Source organism: Dermochelys coriacea, chromosome 2, assembly GCF_009764565.3.
Source record: "Dermochelys coriacea isolate rDerCor1 chromosome 2, rDerCor1.pri.v4, whole genome shotgun sequence".
Classification (NCBI taxonomy): domain Eukaryota; kingdom Metazoa; phylum Chordata; order Testudines; family Dermochelyidae; genus Dermochelys; species Dermochelys coriacea.
Window position 1 is genome coordinate 137,134,852 of NC_050069.1, and position 21,046 is coordinate 137,155,897.

At 37.3% G+C, this 21,046-nt stretch overlaps 1 protein-coding gene across 3 annotated transcripts in view; it reads left to right on the forward strand.

Moving 5' to 3' along the window:
• Positions 1–21,046, forward strand: part of RETREG1 (reticulophagy regulator 1) — a 141,075-nt gene that overhangs the window by 84,400 nt on the left and 35,629 nt on the right. For all 3 annotated transcript variants that reach the window (XM_038388618.2, XM_043508451.1, XM_038388619.2), the window contains one exon: positions 19,256–19,382. In XM_038388618.2, coding sequence (XP_038244546.1) covers positions 19,256–19,382 — 127 coding nt within the window. The remainder of the gene's footprint in view (positions 1–19,255; positions 19,383–21,046) is intronic.

A 21,046-nucleotide genomic window follows, 5' to 3' on the forward strand; every position in this document is an offset into this window, starting at 1 on the left:
ACTGGGCATGTACAGGGGAAAACACATATCTTAGTTCTATTACATGGTTATAATAGTTTAGTTTTCCTACAGTCTGTATCTCTCAGTGCTTTTGAGTGTTAAATGTAGTTAGTTTAGAATTTTCTCTGCTGTTTTGGAGAAAAATGTGCTTTTCAGGCAAGTAGAGTAGATGACTTCTCAAGGTCCCTTCCAACCCTACATTTTTATGATTCTATTCAATATATTATAATTGCTCACCGCTCAAGAAGTGTAAACACAGCTGTGAGTGCTTCAAAAATATTTGAAATATAACTGCCCATACCGCTGAAAGCTTCAATTATACCAAAAATAGGGCTATGTTTATTATTGAGAGGTAACATGGTCCAGTGGATAGGGCACTAGGTTGTGAGTCAGGAGACTTGGATTACATTTCTGGCTCTGCCACTGAATGTGTGTGTGACATGGGCAAATTACTTGATCTCTCTGTGACTTGGTTTCCCCTCTCCCTCACTCTCTGTCTTGTTTATTCAGACTCTAAGCTTTTTAGGGCATGGACTGTCTCTTACTATGTGTTTGCTCAATACATAGAACAACAGGATTCCAATCTCAGTTGAGACCTCTAAGTGTTATGTATTGTAAATAATTACTCAAAACATTTTGCATTAATAGAATAATAGATGTTCCTCTGTGTTTGATAGTAAGTAATAAAGTGTAATGTGTTTATTCTTTTGGAGATTTAATTCAATGCACAGATTTAGATATTTGAATAAGTGGTTGCTCATTTTCAGTTATTTCACCAAATGCTTGGAAGTCTTATTCATTTGATGACATGTCCAAGTGCATGGTCACTTGACCATATCATTAAATGTTTACAAGGCAGAATGACTGGTTTGATTATATGGCTGTAACTTATGATGATGTTAATATTGTTATGGCAAAACTTGCTAATGGCTCGCACATAAGGGGGCATTGATGTATAAAATTTCCCATGCAAAGAGCTGAAAAAGCCATGCAATAACTAAACTCAGAGTTATTAAGGGTATTTTGGGAGTTAAAGCATTCTTCTTTGTCTGACAGTTGAAGATCTGAGTGTTCTCTGTTGAAGAGCAGCTTCACAAAAGGAAGATGGGTGCCCCACTCACCTTTCAAAATCATTTGAGCTTGATGAGCAGCCTTCGACTGGGGTCTCCCAGGTGAAAAGTGTGGAAAACTGGCATAGAGTTTGTGAACCAGTGAAACATTAGGGAGGCCTGGGGGAGGAGGGAGAGAGCTGCTTCTGGGGATGAGATAGATGTATCTGATATTAGAGTTCTGCAAGAAGGGAGCTGCGTGTGTTGCTGTTTGTTACCACACTTGTTCAAGGAAGCACAACTTCTGTACATTTTGCAAACAAACACATACTAAAAAAAGCCTGTGTCACAAATTTCTGCTCCAAACTGGAAATTCACCTTTTAGGTCACAAATTCTGCTACTGCTTGGCAAAAGGGCAAAAATACAATACAGTAGAGCAAGTATTGTGAATGTATAAAAATCAAGGTGCTAATGGTGTTTATATGTTAACACGGAAATGTTTGTTGTGATTTGGCAGAATCAGGACTTCAAATGAATAACATTTGGCTACAGTGTCATATTACACATTATTTTTAAAATTACCTCAGTATTAGGAGCCTTGTATTGTTGATCATCCTCCTCCTTGGCAATCCTGGACTAGAGGATTGATTATATCTATAAGAGATACCAGAGGCATTTGGAACCAGTGTTCTAAAGCAATCTTTTATGTAAGGACTGGCCCATCCAAATTTGCTCCAAAAAGTAGGTCTGTGTTTGCAGACAGATGGGATAGTAGTTGAAATGCTCAAAACATTTAAACTGGAATTTATGTAGCTCATCTAACAGTAAGTCTCAACAAATGTAGTACAGATTAGAGCAAGCTACATGTGTTGAGGAACTACAGGATAGGATTCTCTCCAAGAACATTTAAATTACAGTTTAATGATCAGTTTTGAGAGAGACATCAGAGGAAAGTCAAAATATCCCCACATCAAGTCATGGAATTGTAGGAAGTCGTATCTCTCAACAATCATGAATTGAGGAGGTAAGTGCCTTCTCTTCAGAAGAGGCTCCAGACAGAGAACTAGGACTTCTAGGAGTAGCCACAGGCAAAGACGAGGTTTCCCCCAGTATTGTAAATCAACTTGAAAGAATAACATTAACAGTGTGATCATCTGCTTTAGAAAAATTTGACTCTCAACTAGCAATGCCAGGCAAGTTCTTCATTTTATGGAAGTAGTAGTTTTCAGGAGCTTGCCTGAGACATGATATTCCCTTACCAACTTCAGAGAGGAAAATAAGCGCAACAAATGCCAGCGTTAATGAGTAAGCCAGGGAGCATATTGGTACATGGATCAAACCATGAATATATGTTTAGTTGAAACAAGGAAAGTACAAAGTCATATGTACTATACCATCACATCTGCAGTACAGTCCCCTGAAGAACACATCCAGGATCATCAAATGCTAATCATGTAATAAAATACTACAGTCATCTCTTGGGAACCATGAAGAAAAGCAAAAGAAACGTCTGTAACCAAAAAAGCCATGTTGTTTTCAGTAGGAAATGGATGTGCAGTCCATAAGTGATACAGACACTGGAGTGTCTGAATGAGAGTGTGGATTGCTTAAGCTGACAAATTGTTCATCAGCAAGTGGAACCCACATTCAGAATCTTCCACTGGATAACTGGAAGCTTTGGATACCCAAAAATACAGGACTCAGAGTCTTCAGCTACCAGAAAAAATTGGCTTTTGCCAATATGATGTCCCAGAGTAGGCCAACTAAGGTATACGTATCCTCTGATGCCCTTATTTCCAGGAAAGATTGACAAGGTAAAGGAGGAAAGGAAATTTGTATTATTTCTTATACCAAATAATTAGACACTCGCTTGGAATCTACACCTAATGAAGATGTTCATACAGAGTTTAATTTAGCAGCAGTACACAGACTTATTGAAATGATGACCAGTACTATATCCAATTATGAAATGTCTAAATTAAATAGCTTGACTATTGAAAGGAAAAGACTTGTAGATCAGGATTGTTCAGAGCTATTTATTTTACTTATTATTAGGGCTGTCAAGTGATTAAAAAAATGTCCCATGAAAGTGAGAACAGGCATTCATGTGGCACTGTTGTAGCAGGTGTTGCAAGATATTTACGTGTCAGATGCGCTAAAGATTCATATGTCCCTTTATGCTTCAACCACCATTCCAAAGGACATGCATCCATGCTGATGATGGGTTCTGCTCAATAACAATCCAAAGCAGTGCAGACCAATATACATTCATTTTCATCATCTGTGTCAGATGCCACCAGCAGAAGGTTGATTTTCTTTTTTGGTGGTTCAGGTTCAGTAGTTTCCGCATCAGAGTATTGCTCTTTTAAGACTTCTGAAAGCATGCTCCACACCCCGTCCTGATCAGATTTTGGAAGGCACTTCAGATTCTTAAATCTTAGGTCAAGTGCTGTAGCTATCTTTAGAAATCTCACATTGGTACTTTCTTTGCATTTTGTAAAATCTGCAATGAAAGTGTTCTGCAAACAAACAATTTTCTGGGTCATCATCTGAGACTGCTATAACATGAAATATATGGCAGAATGCAGGTAAAACACAGAGGAGGAGACGTACAATTCTCTCCCAAGGAGTTCAGTCACACATTTAATTAATGCATTATTTTTTTAATGAGTGTCATCAGAATGGAAGCATGTCCTCTGGAATAGTGGCCAAAGTATGCAGGGCATATGAATGTTCAGCATATCTGGCATGTAAATCCTTGCAATGCCGGCTACAAAAATGCCATGTGAATGTCTGTTCTCACTTTCAGGTGACATTGTAAATAAGAAGCAGGCAGCATTATTTCCCATAAATGTAAACAAACTTGTTTCTCTTAGCAATTGGCTGACCAAGAAGTAGGTCTGAGTGGACTAGTAGGCTCTAAAGTTTTGACATTGTTTTGTTTTTGAGCGCAGTTATGTAACAAAGAAATCAACATTTGTAAATTGCACTTTCACGATAAAGAGATTGCACTATGGTACTTGTATGACGTGAACTGAAAAATACTATTTCTTTTGTTTAGCATTTTTGCAGTGCAGATATTTTTGATAAAAATAATAAAAGTAAATACTGTACACTTTGTATTCTGTGTTGTAATTTAAATTAAAATATTTGAAAATGTAGAAAAACATCAAAAATATTAAATTTCAATTGGTATTCTGTTTAACAGTGTGATTAAAACTGCAATAATAGCAATTAACTTTTTAATCACGATTAATTTTTTGAGTTAATCACATGAGTTAACTGTGATTAATCGACAGCCCTACTTATAAATTCTTTCTTTTCTTCCTTTCTTTCTGGCAGCACATCCATAAGTACTATGGTGGCTCCTTACCAACACAAAAGAACTCTAGAAAAAGCACTCTTCAACTCTTTTATCATCAAAAAAAGCTGCTTTGATGAAAGCATGTGTAAGAATTTGCTTAAAATACTAACACAGGTCCACAACAGAGAGGTTTGAACACAAAAAGATGCTATTCCTCAAATATTGTTTTCTTTTCCCCTAGGATGGGCTAGTTTTAATGATTGTAAGCATTAGTATATTCAGAGTTCAGATAGCACCATTTAATAAAGTACTCAGTTCTATAGATCATAGTTCTCAAATGTTCCACATATCTAATTACCTATGGGGAGTGAACATCATTGGCACCACTGCTGATCAAAATGTGTCCTACTTGTGACCTGAATTTAATAGGAAAAATTGTTACTGAGTACATTTCAGTTTTTTGCATTCATTATATTTATTAACCATTAAAACTGGTTTCCTGAGAGTAACTACATCTGCCAAAAGAGCCTGAGATAGGAGCCTGATCCTTTACTGCTAAGATAAAAGTGGTGGGGTTTTTGTTTTTTTTTTTTTTTTTTTGGAATTAACCTGAGCATACATTCAATACAAATTACAATTGATTGTAGGTAATAATTTTGCCTTCATTTTTCCAAAACTTTTTCAAGCCAAGGACAAAAGTTGATCCAAACTGTTAACAATGTAGTGTTTTGTAACTTTTCTAACAGAATTCATCCATTCGGAGCCTTTACATCTTTGACAGTAGCGATATGCTTGGACTGGGGAGAGGTGTAATTAATTAGAGGGAGCTTGGATTTGGAGGTGTTACTGGCTAATAGAAGAAAAGAGCAAGTTTCATTAACTTCAATGTAAAAAGAAAATTCTTGTCACTTAGAGGGACACAGAGGAAAAGTGCTGCCAGAGCATTAGTGTTAAAGAAATATGGATAATATAGTGATCATAATGTAAAGGACTGGTGAAATCCAGAGGACTTTCCTCAGGACTGCTTTTGACCGGTGCAGTGAAGGAGAACTCCTACATGGATACTGATTAGGAAGAGAGACTATAAAGATTGCTTTAGAAAACTTTCTGTTTATAGTGAATAAATTAATAACCATGAGTTTTGGTCAAAGAATGTTAACCGTTCACATGGGTGAGGGTAGAGTATATTTCTAGGTGGTAACTATATGCCCTGTTCCTTGCTAACTAAGCAATTCTCTGAAGCTGTTCAAAGAAAATAGATGTTTGTCTCATCTCCCAGTGATTGATTTATGCCACAAATCCAAATTTATGCCATTTGCTTTGTCATATTCAGCTGACACAAATTACTCTCAATATACCTACCTAATTATTACATTGGGAGCTCCAAGTAGAATAGGAGAAAATACTTAGACTACATCATCAGCCTTCTAAACTGTACAGATACATCACTAAGAATGGGCAGTCTGAGTTAAGTGGTGTTTAACACTTAGCACTACATAACACATGCAATGCAATTCACAAATCTGTAATACTTTATTACAGTAAACATAATCCTATTGCACCACCTTATGATAGAAGTTTAAGAAATTTTTGCCAGTGAGAAATATTAACATTACATAATTAAAACTATTAATTATAACCCTTAATTCTAGAAATGCACATTAAAATCAATGTATTTTTTCAAAGTAATTTATTGTATATTTATTTTACATATTGAAATTTAAACTGGGGGGGGGGCGGAAGCCATTTTTGTTATCTTTAACTGAATAACATGTAAAACTGATTTTCATGTGGTGTCAAACTTTCTGTATCCATAAGCTTTTGGCATTAAGAAATAGCAGATATAATATTTTAAATATGTAGTTTTGTTTATGCAAAGGGGGCTTTGAAGGAGTGCGCTTTCTAGGATCTCTTCTATTTATATAAAACTTCGCAAAGTTTTCATTTTCATTGTTTTCATTTGTTCAAGTTTTGTAACTATTGCTAATAGCCCAGAAAAAAACATTTTTAGACCTCTCAGTTGTTTAGTTGTAACATTTATCAAACTCTGTAAAGTTCCTAACTGATAAATTCTAAGTAACAACTAGAAAGTCACTTCTCTGTTGAGCTCTGGATTTTGACTTTTTGTAAAGACTGCAATAATAGATATATTAGTTGTTTTGATTTATTGATCTGTAGGAATGTAACTTTCAACTCTACTGACTTGAGTAATAGGTCCTAAATGGCATCTTATAATCCACAAAGCCTGTAGAGGCTCGAGGCAGATGTGATTATGGTTGCTGGAAAATTCGGCAGGCTTGAATTTGTGTAATTACTAACTCTTTGTTTGTGTTTATAATCCTCCAGTTGCCACATCATGTTCTGCTTTGTCATGGCTGTAATTTTGAGTAGGGTGTGTATGAGTACATATATAATAACCTGTACACGTGATTACAAATATTCCAGCACAACTCGTAGAGATTTTTAAATCAGTAACATGATATCAACTGACCTTTCTGAGAAGAACTTGGTGGGTCTTTGCTTGAGCAGATGTCTACATACAAACTGAGAGCATGAGACCATTAGTCATTTCCAGAGAATGTGATGCTACTAAATCTCCTGGCCAGAGTTTGTGACCGTGATAGGTTGAAGCATCTGTTTTTACAGCTATGCGATAGCTTGTGCATTTGCTTGTCACAATTTTAGAAATGATGCAGCAGTTTGCCAGAAGGATGAGGAGAAGAAAAGATAGTCAGTAGTTAAAAACAATGGTTTGGTTTATTTTTATTAGTTTTAGATATCTGGTAGCATACACAAAAAAGGTAACACTTCTATAAAGATACTGACGTGAAAGGATTCATAGGATCATTCTTGTATAGGCATATATAACTCTATTATAAAAACCTTGTGGTCGTTTCAGGCTCAGTCCTGCAAACTGCTAAACACTGTAGCCCCAATCGAGTAAAGTGATTAAATGCATGCTTAACTTTAAGCACTTAAGTAGTTCCATTGAATTCAGATGGAACTACTCGCATGCTTTAAGTGAAACATGTTTAAGGTGTTGCAGAACTCTTAAACCCTGTTCAAGTTTTGATAAGGAAGGGTACTGAGAGCAGGGAGGTGGGTTCTGTTTTACAGTGGAGTACTAGACCTAGACCAGGTTCAGATGGCAAGATTGAGCAAATAAAGGACGGGGGGAAAAGAGACCTTTCCACTCAGATGTTCCTAGATCGCCTCTTCTCCTGGAATTCTCAATTGAGAGCCCAAAAAGTCAAGTAGTTGGTAGAATCTTTAGTTATGTGTATCTTTAAAAAATGCCACTATATTTCCTTAAGTATTATTTTAAAATAAAGGATCTAGAATTATGGAGGGCTGCATTAAAAGAAAATGGTTTATGAATCAGCCGACAACAGAGGGAATACTGGCAATGTTTCATTAAGAGGGACGAGCGGCTAGTAAAATGAGAATCTGGTGTGCAACAGTGTTCAGTGTTGAGCTATGATGAGACAGTGGATGTTGGTAGTTGTATGAAGAGTTGTTGGTAAAAATGGAGGCAGTTGACAGGAATTCTCTGTGATAAGACTGTCAAGTAAACTAAAGAGCAAAGTGTATAAGACCTTGATTAGGCCAGCCATGATGTATAGGTAGGAATGCTGGCCGTCGAGGAAGAGAGAACAACTACTACTTCGCTTTGCCAAAATGAGGATGCTCAGGTGGATGCTGGATAAGATGAGAGCTAATTGGCTATGAAGTGAAACAGTACAAGCCATGATGCAGGTGGACCCCATCACTGAAAAGCTGAGGGAGTATTGACTGAGATGGTTTCGTTATGTGAGACAATGAGATGCAGAGCATTGTGATCAGAGGGCACTAGATCTAGTAGTTACAGTACTAAACCACAAGGAAGACCCAGAAAAAGGTTGTCCAGGATGCTGCAGAAGAAGATGAAGAAGGTTCGTGTTACCTGGAAAACTCACTCAACAGGAATTCTTGGAGACAAAGACCAAGAGCCACTGACCCCAACTAAATGGGACAAGATGAAGGCAAAGCGAAGAAGAAGAATTTCTAAATTTTTTAGACCAAAAGATAAAGAAAACTGGGTGTTTCAATAAAAGATAAGAAAGAGTTGAAGTACTTTAGTGTAGCTATTTAAATTATCACTAAATTTCTGAGTTACAAATCATCAAAATGAATTAATGTAGTTCAGGGGTTCTCAAAGTTCATTGTGCTGTGACTCCCTTTTGACAACAAAAATTACTACATGACCCTGGGTGGAGGAGGGGGCAAAGCCTGAGCCCTCCATCACCTTGGGCTGAATTCCTCAGGCTTCGGCCCCAGGCGGTGGGGGTCGGGCTTTGGCCCTAGGCCCCAGCAAGTCTATCGCCAGCCCTGGTGACCCTATTAAAATGGAGTCGCAACCCACTTTGGCATCCCAATCCACAGTTTGAGAACCACTGATATAGTTCATATCTTTCTTACAGCTACTGTTTCTGCTTGCGAACTCAAGAAGACAGTCTTGTATTGGTTTATATTTGGAAGGTTATCTTTGCAACTATAAGAACTAAAATATTTTTAATTAAAGTGTATGTTTTGCAGAAAACAAAGGAAAAAGTCCAAATTCACTAAAACCCTAAAACCATGCTGTAAGATGTGATTTCACTAAGGGGTAATCCCACACACACACCTGAACAGTGTCTCGTCTAGAGAGGATTGTAGAATAGTCATTGTAATAAACGTTGTACTTCGTTATTTCTGTGTTAATGCTTACAGAACCTCGTCTGGAAAAATCTTTTGTATGTGTAAAGTGCTATATCGACATTAAGTATGTGAAAGCCCATGCTGTGATGGTGTGGGTATCATCAATAATATGTAAAAAAGCCAAACTGTCTGAGAATTTAAAAATTGAATGGTAACAGACCACGAATCCCAGTGATGATTGACCCTGGTGATATTCTAAGCAAAAAGGTCTCTCAACCATGTAACTGTTTCCATCTATTCACACTGAGTGAATAGACATTATAGGCTTCAGAGTAACACATCGTGACTGACCTGGAATCTTACTTAAGACTCACAGCACGTCTGTGAGGAAGATGCATTATATTATTATGCCCTTTTTACAGATGGGCAAATTGAAGCACAAAGAGATTGCCCAAGATGACTTGCCAAGGTCACACTGCATATCAGTTGCAGTTCCAAAACTATAATCCAAGAGTCCTGCCTTAACCACCGAGCCGCACATGTCATCCAATATTTTTATTGGTTCAATGTAAAACATACCTTGGATTTTACAAAGTCAAACATAAGGAGACAAGTAAGCTGAAAAGGTGAGACAGTACAATGAGTGTAGAAATAATGTACATCTAGACTTAGAAGTACTCTATTTACTTTGATTCTTGCTTGGATTTAAATATTAAGTAGTAATGTTTATGTACAGAGCATGCCATCCTTTTTGTTACTCCTCAAGTCAGATGAATTGTCTGCAAAATAATCATTAAAGTTATATGGGAGAGTTCTTCTAGTGGCATGTTGCTTTTCATGTCTGTTAGTTTCTGTTACTGTTTTCACTTATTTATTTTTTTTAACTGGTATCTTATTTTGGGGAAGGTGGAAATACTATGTACCTTTTAAATGTTTGATTAGTCATTTAAGTAGCACATTTAGGTAGTGCTTTAAATACATAGATGCATACAAATTCATCCCCTTCCTTAACCAGAGTCAAGGCAAGTAACAATAATCCTGGGAATTGAGCCTGTACGGCTGCGTGGAGGAACCTAAATGAGTTAAAACATTTGATTTTTTTTAAATTGGTTTAAATCAGGTCGAGACTTTGTAAAACTAATTTGAAAAACTGCTATTACAATTTCAAATTAAAATGTATAATGAACTAAATGATAAATGTCTGTTTTTAAATGCTACAGCAGAGAGGGTATGTTACATTTTACAAAACCACTGTAGTAAAAAAACAAAATATTGAAAGTTAAGGCCCTAATGATGGAAACACTTAAGTAGGTACATAACTCAAATCTAATTTATTTCAGCTATACTACATTCGGTGAAGAGAGATTATTGGTGAAGAGAGTTAATATGAAAGACTCATAAAGGATTCAGACATTAGGAAGTGTGGATTTTGGTGATAATAAAGAGGAAGAATTAACAGGAATTAGCAAAAAAAAAAAAAAAAAAAAAAAAGAAGAATATGGTTAGAAGGGAACAGGGGTCAATGTCAGACACACTGAAGTCAAATTTTCCACAAACAACGTTTGTGTTCTCTTCCATGTTTCCCCTGCGCACAGAAGGAGTTCTTATAACAATCTACAAAAATATTCTCCTTCAAAGCTCTCCTTAAAACCCATCTCTGTTGTGATACCTGCAAAACATTTGACAGTGGCTAAGCAGTGATCACAACATGTTAGATTTACTGTAATTATCTGTTACTTGGTGTTTCCCACATCTGTTATAGTCACCTGTTGTCTCTTATTTTATACTTCAGTTGTAAGCTCTTGGGGACTCTAGATGCTACTGCAATACAAATCATGATTGAAATAGAAATCTTGGCAACAGGAAGGTTACTGTCCTTGTCAACACTAACAAAAGGGTATTGATGGACAGGGAGTAGAGGAAAATAAGTTCAGTTTTGGAAAGATTGTTCTCATCACAGCTCTGTGAAATGGATCATTGTCTGGGTAGCCAGTAGAAAAGGGGTTTTTACCCCTTAAGGACTCTTCTTACATCAAGTGGTAGAAGGGGAAGAGGTGGAAAGTTTTGAGGGATGGAGCAGGGAAGAACGGGAAACAGCTGGACCAAGGGGAAAGGGTATACCCTTCTTGCTGACTGGAAGAGTGGAGGGGTATTTATACCTCTATTCAGTCCAGAGAAGCTCTCTTGTACCTGTATTGGGCTGGCAGCACCTACCCACCATGAAGTTTGCACAAAAACCAGGTTTTCTTATGATCCACTGTGGTGCTAGTCATCCTGTTTTCCTTGGGAAGGAATTTTTCCCTGACTGCCAAATTGATTGAGATGGGGTGGGGTTTTTCACCTGTCACACAGCAGGTTTGGGACCTGGTTGGTGGGGAAAGGGGGTTAGGTTATAATGTCGCAACTTGATACGTAAAACTCATGGCAGTTGTCTCATGCATGAACTTGTTACTGAAGGGATACGGTTATCAGATAAAATGGATTGGAAAATGATTTGAAAGGAAAGCATCCCCCAAGGGAGCCAATTTCCCCCCCCCCCCATAGCCCTTTTACCTCATACAAGGGGAAGGCAATGGGATCCCAGGAACGGGATGGCTGGGACCAGGTCAGGGATTATGTAGAAATGATTAAGAAAATAGTGATGACCTGCACTGTAAAACATATTGTCAGGGTACTCCAATTTATTTTAACTGAGTAAAGTTGTGGCATAATTAAACCATATCTGTTGACTCCTGTCTGTCTTCTGGACAACGAGTTTGGGAGCAAAACATCCAAGCAGAAATAAATGTCTGACACAATTGGAGATGGAGTTGTGGGGTTGAGAATCACAGGCTGTACAAGTGAGAGCAAATTAAGTGACCTAAAGAGAGAAATTAGAGGGAGAAGTGGAAGGTTGTAATAAGTGTTGAGGGATGCCAGCATACAGGAGAAAAAGATGAGCATTTACCAAGAAACACTGAAAGAGTGGTCAGCAGGGTAAGAAGAATATATGGAAGGCTTTTTTCAGGATTAAAGATACAAAAGCATGCTTGTAAGCAAAGGTAAAAGAAGGTGCAGAGCAGATTATAAAGATAAATGGCAGGGGAGGAGAATGAGAGGGATTTTGAGGGACAAGAAGAAGGGGCTGGGTTCTGTGGAAAAAGTACTTAAAGGCAAATAATTGAAGAGACACATTGAATTTGGACATTATAGTGGAAAATGAGGGAGAGAAGTTCTTGCTGAAGAGTGTCTAATTTGCTTTTGGGGGAAATTGGGGGAAAACCCATAGATGGATCTGTCTCCCATGAGGGCTTTCATAGAGTGTTGGCAAAGAATTGGGAGGCACAAATGGTAATCAGGCAATCAGTCAAGAGTGTAATGCCAAAGTATTTTGCCCTCTAGTTTCTGACCTTGAAACAACATTGGACTTGTTTGGCTTACAAATACCTTGTTTCAATATTTCAATTTTTCTGCATCTTGTACATAATGGACATAATCAGTGATAGTCTCCATTAGATCATTAGAACATTTCCAAAAGTGTTTCAACCAAGGCTCTACGCTGTCATGCTCAATACAGTAATTTGTTTGCAAATAATGGAATTGCACACACTGTCCTACAAATGGGGTATTAAATCAAATATTCTTGACATGCAAAAATGATTGTGCACAAATTTAGAAGCCTTTTAAAAATGTGGCCCTTAAAGATTTTAAGGCTTTGTGAAATGCAGTTTAGTGACTTGGAAAATAAACTCAAATCAAGAACTATTGTGTTAAGGGAAGTTCCAAAAACATGATGGCTAGAAATACTTGAGTTCACATGTACTGTTTGAATGTATTAATGTAATTGCAAAGATGCTTGTGAACTCCATGTTAATAATGTGTTGTATGGCACCATATGGTGATTAGCACCACACATCATACATCACCTTAGGTATCTGCAACGCTGGTTCTCAACACAGTGCTTTCCCTGAATTGAATACCTTGTACTTTTTCAATGTCAGAAAAAGTGTGATGGTTAAAATAAAATGAGGAAAAATGTGTTTCTGGACTATGCATTCTTATGCTTCTGCATGCTTCTAATGTCTTTTGGGGGAAGGATGATATTGACATAACATTGCCTGCTCTCCCTGCATAACAGTTGAAATACAAGAGAGGAGGCAACAGGATCAGTGCTTTCAAGTGGCCACAGTAGAAATCTGCAGGCAAAGATATTTTAGTCACGGTTTGTTTGAGATCAAGAGGGGGAAACCTGAGAAACGTGTCTGAAAATCAGGACTGTCCCAAGCAAAATAAGAGAGTGCTGGGGTTGTAGGAAGGACAGGGATATGTGTATCTATTGTGATTTCCTACAGGTGAGTGCTGAAGGAAATTGCTAAGTGTTTTTAGCTAAGTACACATTGCATTGGTGCATACTGTACACAAGGTGCAGTTAAATTAGATGCTGACAGTTTCACATAAAACAATGATAAATACTGCATCTGTTCTTCCTGAATGTGTTTGTGTACATCTCTTTTTGTTCTCTTTAATATTCTTTCATGTTGTGATCTGTGGAAATAATTTTTAATGCAATTAAGACAGACACATTGCTATTGTCAGCCTTCACAATTTGCTTGCTGTATTTTCTGGCTTATGGCCTATAATTCGTATATAGTGTTGGCTTTCTATTCTCTGAGCTATTGCTTCATTGTTAAAGCTGTGCAAAACTGCGGGTAGTTCTTATGAAGATATTCCACAATCCTCTCGTACTATTTTTCCATCCCTAATATTTTTCATGGTTTTTGCAATGACTGAAGGACCCTATAATTTTTTTTTAAAGGGAGCAAAGCATATAAGATGTTCGAAGTCTTTAAATCATGATTTGAGGATTTCAGTAGCTCAGACATAGGTGAGAGGTTTATTGCAGGTATGTATGGATGAGATTCGGAGGCCAGCATTGTGCAGGAGGTCAGACTAGATGATCATAATAGTCTCTTCTGACCTTAATATCTATGAATATATAATCATGGTACTGTCCTCATCCCTAGTGCTGAGAAGCCCACTTTCTGCCCTTTTACAAATACTAGAGTTGCTGATAGTGGCAGAACCCGCCTTAGGCAGTGGCTCATAGGGGAAGACGACAGATCCCAAAACTGGTAACTCTCTTAGAAAGAGGCACCCTATACATCCCCTTCCTAAACAGCACTCCTAGGGAGAATGTTGCAATCCTCATCACCCAAACTGGCTGTCTTCTCCTTGCTGCCAAACTGATGGAGAGCTGCTGTGTTTCTTAAAACCAATTTTTCAAAATAAATGTAATTAAAATTAAATTTAGAATCTACTAACTACATTATTAGGTATTACCACTATGGACAGGAAGCACTACAGATTGATTTAATTTAGCTCCAGGGGCCAGTATTGTTAGTATATGGAGGAGAGAAGAGAGGTTCCAAGCCTGCAGTGGTTCTATAGTTATCCTAGCACTAATCCCTACAACAACTGTGATATTGTGATATTAGAAATTTTGAAGCTGTTTAAGGCTGCCCAGTTACTTCCTCCACTTTCTGAAACACAAAGTGTAGCCCCCAATATAGGCCAAGAATTTACTGGAAATGTTGTGTTTTGCCATATTACTTTTCCAACAGACATCTGGGTAGTTAAAGTCCCCCACTACTATTAGTGCTTGTGGTTTTCATATTTCTGTTGTTTGTTCTAGAAATTCCTCCTCCATCTGCTGTTTCTGATTTGGTGGTCTCTAGTTAGACCTCTACTATGACATAATCCATATTTTTTAACCCCTTTTATCTTTACGTGGAGACTTTGAACTGGTCTATTCTCACCTACTTCTGGACCTCAGAACAAGTACAAATATTTTTAATATCTAATAAAACACCTCCTCCCTTTCTTTCCTGCTTGTCCAGTATAAACAAGGTATACTTCTTTATACCAATATTTCAGTCATGCGACTTACCCTATCAAGTCTCTGTGGTGGCAATTGTCATAATTTATCATGTCGACGAATACTATCAGTTCTTAATGTGTATTCCCCATACTCCTTGCATTTGTGTATAGACATCTGAGATGTTGAGCAGATTCCCCCCACTGATTTCCCTCATTTCTCCTATGATCCTATTGGAATTTTTCATGATCCTCCCCCCTCTCAATATCTAGTCCTCTGTTAAGATGGCCTCTTTTTATGATTACCTGTGAGCTTTTGTCACATCCCCCTGGAACCTAGTTTAAAGCCTCCTCACTAGGTTGGCAAGTCGGTATGCAAATATGTTCTTCCCCTTCTTGGTCAGGTAGAACATCTTTTCCCAGCATACCTTCCTCCTGGAACAGCATGCCATGGTTGAGAAAGCTGAAGTCCTCCCATCTATACCATCTATGCAGCCATCCATTTACCTCCATGATGTGCATGTCACTGCCTGGGCCCTCACTTTCAACCAGGAGGATGGGCAAGAAGACAACCTACTCCTCTGACCCCCTTCACTCTTGCTCCCTGAGTCCTGTAGTCACCACTGATCTGCTTAGGGTCAGACCTGGCAGTATCATTAGTGCGTGTGTAGATGAACAGCATGGTAAGAGGAACGGATCAACTTTGGCAACTTTTCCATAACATCTCAGATGTGTGCTGCAGGCATGCAGCATACATCTAAAGACATCATATCATGTTGGCAGATTGAAGCCTCCATCCCCCTCAGATGGGAGTCCTCAACCACCAGCACCCTATCTCTCCCTATGAAAAGAATTGTGGAATGCAGAAAGCACAGCCTGCTATTCGGCTGCTATTTTCTGTTTAAGTCTGACAAATTGTGAGTGGGCTTGGAGCCACAGTACCTTGTGAGATTGCAACTATATACCATATATTAATATTTATAAAGCCTAATAAGACAGTAATTTCTCACTTAAATTAATTTTGTTGCTTATTGTTGGAGGCTAATTACTGATGTAGATAAGAGCCTATATAACATTAGTACTGAATACTGTTTTCAAAACAGTCTCTATATTTCTAATTATTTTGTTGCATATTATTAAATATCTACAGTACTTCACAATGATACAAATAAGCTTAAATTAATGCTTGCAAAACACTTTGAAGTCTTATTTTATTTATAATTTGTCACTTTATTCAAATTTTATACTGATGCAAGACAATCTCATATTATAAAATATAATGACAACAATATGCAATTAAGAGTGAATATTAGCTCATCACTAACTCCCTAACACTCTGACTAAAGAGTAATTGAAAAAAAGAGACAAGTTTTAATTGAGGTTTTATGAGGTTTTACACAGAGAATGAGACCAAAGCAGCTTGTTGTTTAACCAGCTTTCAGCTTAACAAAGTCAATCAGTCCAGGAAAAAGTTGGGAAGTTTTAAACTCACTCACACTAATAAAAAAGCCTAAACAAGTTAATACAGTGAAATTTTCAGCAAGAATCACATTCATTTTAAAATTTCTTAATGATTTGAAATTTCTAACAGTAAAGCAGTTTCTTTAGAATCCGTTTTGAAATCATTTAAAAAATATTCTAAATTAGTATGCCAACCCAAATATTTGGACAAATGTTTTGGGGTCAGTTTTGAGTACATTTGCCTTCCACATTCATGCTAGTTGAATTTTAAATGGCAAAAATGGAGCCAGTATGGCTCTTAGTGAAATCTAATGATTTTTTACTGAATTTTTTACTCTGAATGGTATGAAAAACTGAAAATAAAAGTAGTTTGTCTTTGCTATCTAGCTAAGAAAGTTCCTCTTCCAACTGAATGGTAGAACAATCTGGAAAGAGGGGCCTGTGTTTGACAGCCTATAGTTTTATGCAGTGTTGCTGTAGCAGTGTCGGGCCCAGGATATTAGAGAGACCCACCTTGAGCCTATAATTTGTGTATTTAGCACTGTGCATGATACTTTGGGGGGGGTTTCTTTCCCCCTTCCTTTCTTTGTCTAGTTCTTTGGTTTCTCTATAGTTTGACCCATCTGTGACCAAAAGAACTTTGCTGCTAATATAAAAGTTTTTGTTGATTGTTGTTGGCAATCTCATCGTAATGCATTAGACTTAATAGGTTGAGTGTCAAAGTAAAAGGACTGTAGTACTGTGTACAGGTTACTTTCGTACAGTCTGATCAATGCTGTGCTGAGTAGTCACTGATACGGTTGCCAACTCCCTATCTATTAATGTGGGACATGTAATTCAGATTCTGGATATATATGTGATGGTACATCTTTTACATTAATGGAACATAATATTCATAGGCCAGTACCAATTGTTCATTCTGTTTTATACCGTTTCCTGTGTTCAGGTGTTTACCATGCACTCATCCAAGCTAAAATTAAAAGCAAACAGGCTATCGCTTAAAACGTTCAGGTTGTTAGGACAAAAATTAGATCTATTTTGTGTGGGTTTTTTCTATCATCTTTCTGCACGTTCAGCCTACATTAATTCTTCTATATGGGTTCTTTTTAAAAAAAAAAAAAAATTCTAAAATAAAAATGGCGATAGACCTGTTCTCTTGAGCAACCATACAATAATAAATTAGGGTGCCTGCACAAAAAACAAACAAAAAATAATAAGAAAATGGATTTAAAGCTCAACCCTTCAGCCGATGGCTTTGGTTTTAGGATAGAAAAATAAATCTGATAGAAAAGGAGTACGTGTGGCACCTTAGAGACTAACAAATTTATTTGAGCATAAGCTTTTGTGAGCTACATCTCATTTCATCAGATGCATTCCGATGAAGTGAGCTGTAGCTCACAAAAGCTTGTCAGATAAATTTGTTAGTCTCTAAGGTGCCACAAGTACTCGTTTTCTTTTTTTGCGAATACAGACTAACATGGCTGCTACTCTGAAATCTGATAAAGATTTCTCAAATTTGCTAAAAAAATTTCTCATTTGCATGCTAAAAATACCCCCCAGAATATTATACAATAAATGAACCACATTAAATGGCACACAGTATGGCTTTAAATGTATGAAAAATGCCCTGACAGTGTCCTTTTTAAAAGGAAACACCAATAACACAAACTTGGTGTTTACTTAGTTGTATAAGGCAGGTGTGGATCTAGACTTTGAAGTTAATGCTTCCAAAGGGCCAACATTAATAAACAATGATTCCAGCTGTGATTGTTTTCAGGGACCTAGAAATATATTACACAGAACTGAGCTATCATGTATTTTAGGTCTGTTTAGCTATGTAGTTTCAATAAGAGAACATATTGGTTTAAAGAGTGTAAGATATTGCTATAAGCAAGAGTACAAGTAACGGTAGTTTATTATTCAGACAAAAAGATTTGATTCTAGAAAACACAGTCAAGCTGTGGAAAGATTCTGAAGCCAAGGAACCTGCATGTGTTTGACTACTGTACATAGTGATTTCCCAAATTTTAGCTCAGGCTTTTCATCACTATGGCTAACTATTATTAATTGTTTGTATTCCCAATATCACCTAAAAGACTCTGCCAGGATTGGGGTTCCATTGTGCACTGTAAAAACATAAAATAAGAGACAATAATACCTCCTCTGCGAGTTTAAATCTAAATAGACAAGGCAGAGAGAGGATGGGGGAGGGGGGAAAGATGTACCATACAGTTAGAGTAAATAGAGTGGTGGTTTGCAAAAATGTTAGGAAAGAATGTCCAGAGGAAAAAACTGTACAAAGTAGTTTGATGACATAATTGGTGCCTGCCAAATTGTAATCTTTAAATTGAGTGGTCTGCATACAAGAGAATACTGTGGTTATATATTTAAATATTTATTTAACAATATAACAAATAACATTTAAATATTCTTGACTTGCACCTCACTCCACAAGGAGACTTTATTAGATCATTGTAAAAAGAAAAGGAGTACTTGTGGCACCTTAGAGACTAACAAATTTATTAGAGCATAAGCTTTTGTGAGTTACAGCTCACTTCATCGGATGCACGAAAGCTTATGCTCTAATAAATTTGTTAGTCTCTAAGGTGCCACAAGTACTCCTTTTCTTTTTGTGAATACAGACTAACACGGCTGCTACTCTGAAACCTTAGATCATTGTGTAATTCATTGGCCAGAAAATATGAGATAATAAGCACTGTGGATTTCTATAGCATAGCAGTAGCTGTAGGATAAATGGAGGAGATCAGTTTTCAAAATGGTCAGATTTGGTTTAGGTTTTTTTTATTACAGTAATAATATGAAAGATTAATAATGTGAGCAAAATATTCCATAAAAGCAATGCCTTCTCAGTTTTACTTGTAACTAAAGTTTTTGTTTGTCTGTACTCAGCTGGGAAGTCATCAATTCCAAACCTGACTACAGGCCCAGAATAAACCAATGTATTGCAGATGCATTGGTGAATTTATTTCTGTTTCTTCAAGAAATGTCAGACTTCAAAGAGAAAAACCCTGGCAAGGTAAGTTCAATAAAGTAAGCTCAGGATAAAAATATTGTTTTATCAGGAGGTGTTATGTCTCAGCAAACTATGATTGATAATATAGTAGGTAAATTTGCTAAAATGAAGACACTAAGCTAGATTCAGTAAGGGCTTGTGCTGGCTTCTTCTTGTACAGATTGTAAGGGAGGCTCCATGTGGCAGAAAAGTTGCCCAGGGGAAAGGCTTAAGGCAGTAGAGCCCTTCCCCCATTAGCTGCTGGGCTTTCAGCCAGCCACTGTGTAACACCAGAATTGGGGCAGGATATGGCATGACCAGGGTGGCTATGGGATGCACTTCTCTGGTGGAAATGCCATCTTTCTCCCTAGGGTAGAGACATCAGAAAGATCAGATCACAGGAATAGCTTTAACAAAAACAGGAGAATCCTACATCATTAATAAATGTATGTATTATTTTTTAAAATGGCTTTAATTGATTTTCAGAAAGTTTTACTCAAGTATTATATAAATAGCATCTAATATTATGATATGAGAGGATCCTACCTATATCATAGTGCTATCATTTATCTGCTCATATAAATGTAGCATATTTTTTCTGAGACAGACTGAGGTGGAAAACACATGAGAGAGAAAAAGGCAAGCAAGAGTTGTATAATACTCTGCTTCTGTTGGCAGAGTACTGTTGTTTTTGGCCAAATCTGAACTGATCTTTTCTCAATTAAACAAAATATTAGTAGCGTGAGCAACATTGATAATAGAACAGTGCATCATGGCAGCTGTAGTGGACACTGTAGATTTTTGCTTGTATCTTTGGGTATTTCACTATTTTTTTTTTCCTTTTTGCATTCAAACTTACTTGGACAACTTACATTTTCTTCTTGAGATCATAAGAAGAGTTTGCATTGAGATTTTTCCCGGAAAGAAGGCTTTCAGATGTAACAAAATTAATTTATATATTCCCAGATGAAAACTACATTAAGAAGTAGTTAAGGTTGAGAGTATATATCAATAACATAGGGTAAAATACATTATAGGGATGTTGTGATTATCCTAGAAACAAACATAAACCCAGGAAATTCAAAGTTAAGATTAAACTGAAAAAACCCCCAATCATATGAGGTATGGAAATACAGCTTTAATGCATCCAGACAACCAAATCTGCCCTTTACTGATGCCATGCAATAACCATATTGCACTGGTGGGGGAGGGGCACTTATCTATTGACCACCTCTTTGTGACTGAGTGTAGTATTTCAGTCCTTTTGCTGCTTCTGGCACCCCCTTTAGGTTGTCTGCCTGTCTCTGCCAGTCTTCTTTGGCTTGGCCCTCCAGTCAGGTCTCACAGTCAGACTGAACATCTTGCAAAGAGTCCAACAAAACAGTCTATGTACCCTCACCAGGGTCTTTAGCCCTAGCTTTGGGCCCTTCAAATTCATTCCTTTGCTTGGGCTTCCAAGTGAGACCTGTCCCCTTCTTGGGGCTTAGGTTAGGCTTCTTTCCCCTTCCCCCTCTCCCCCCCCATTTCTTGGGGTTGATGCTATTTTGCTGGTGGGGGAACTTGGCCCCATCCATTACTCTATGTTCCAACCTAGAGGCCCTATAAACAGCAGACACATACGGTTCAGTTAAATTTGTTAATGCTACTTCCCTAGGCTTCTTCCCATCTGGCCCCTTTATCTTCACCAA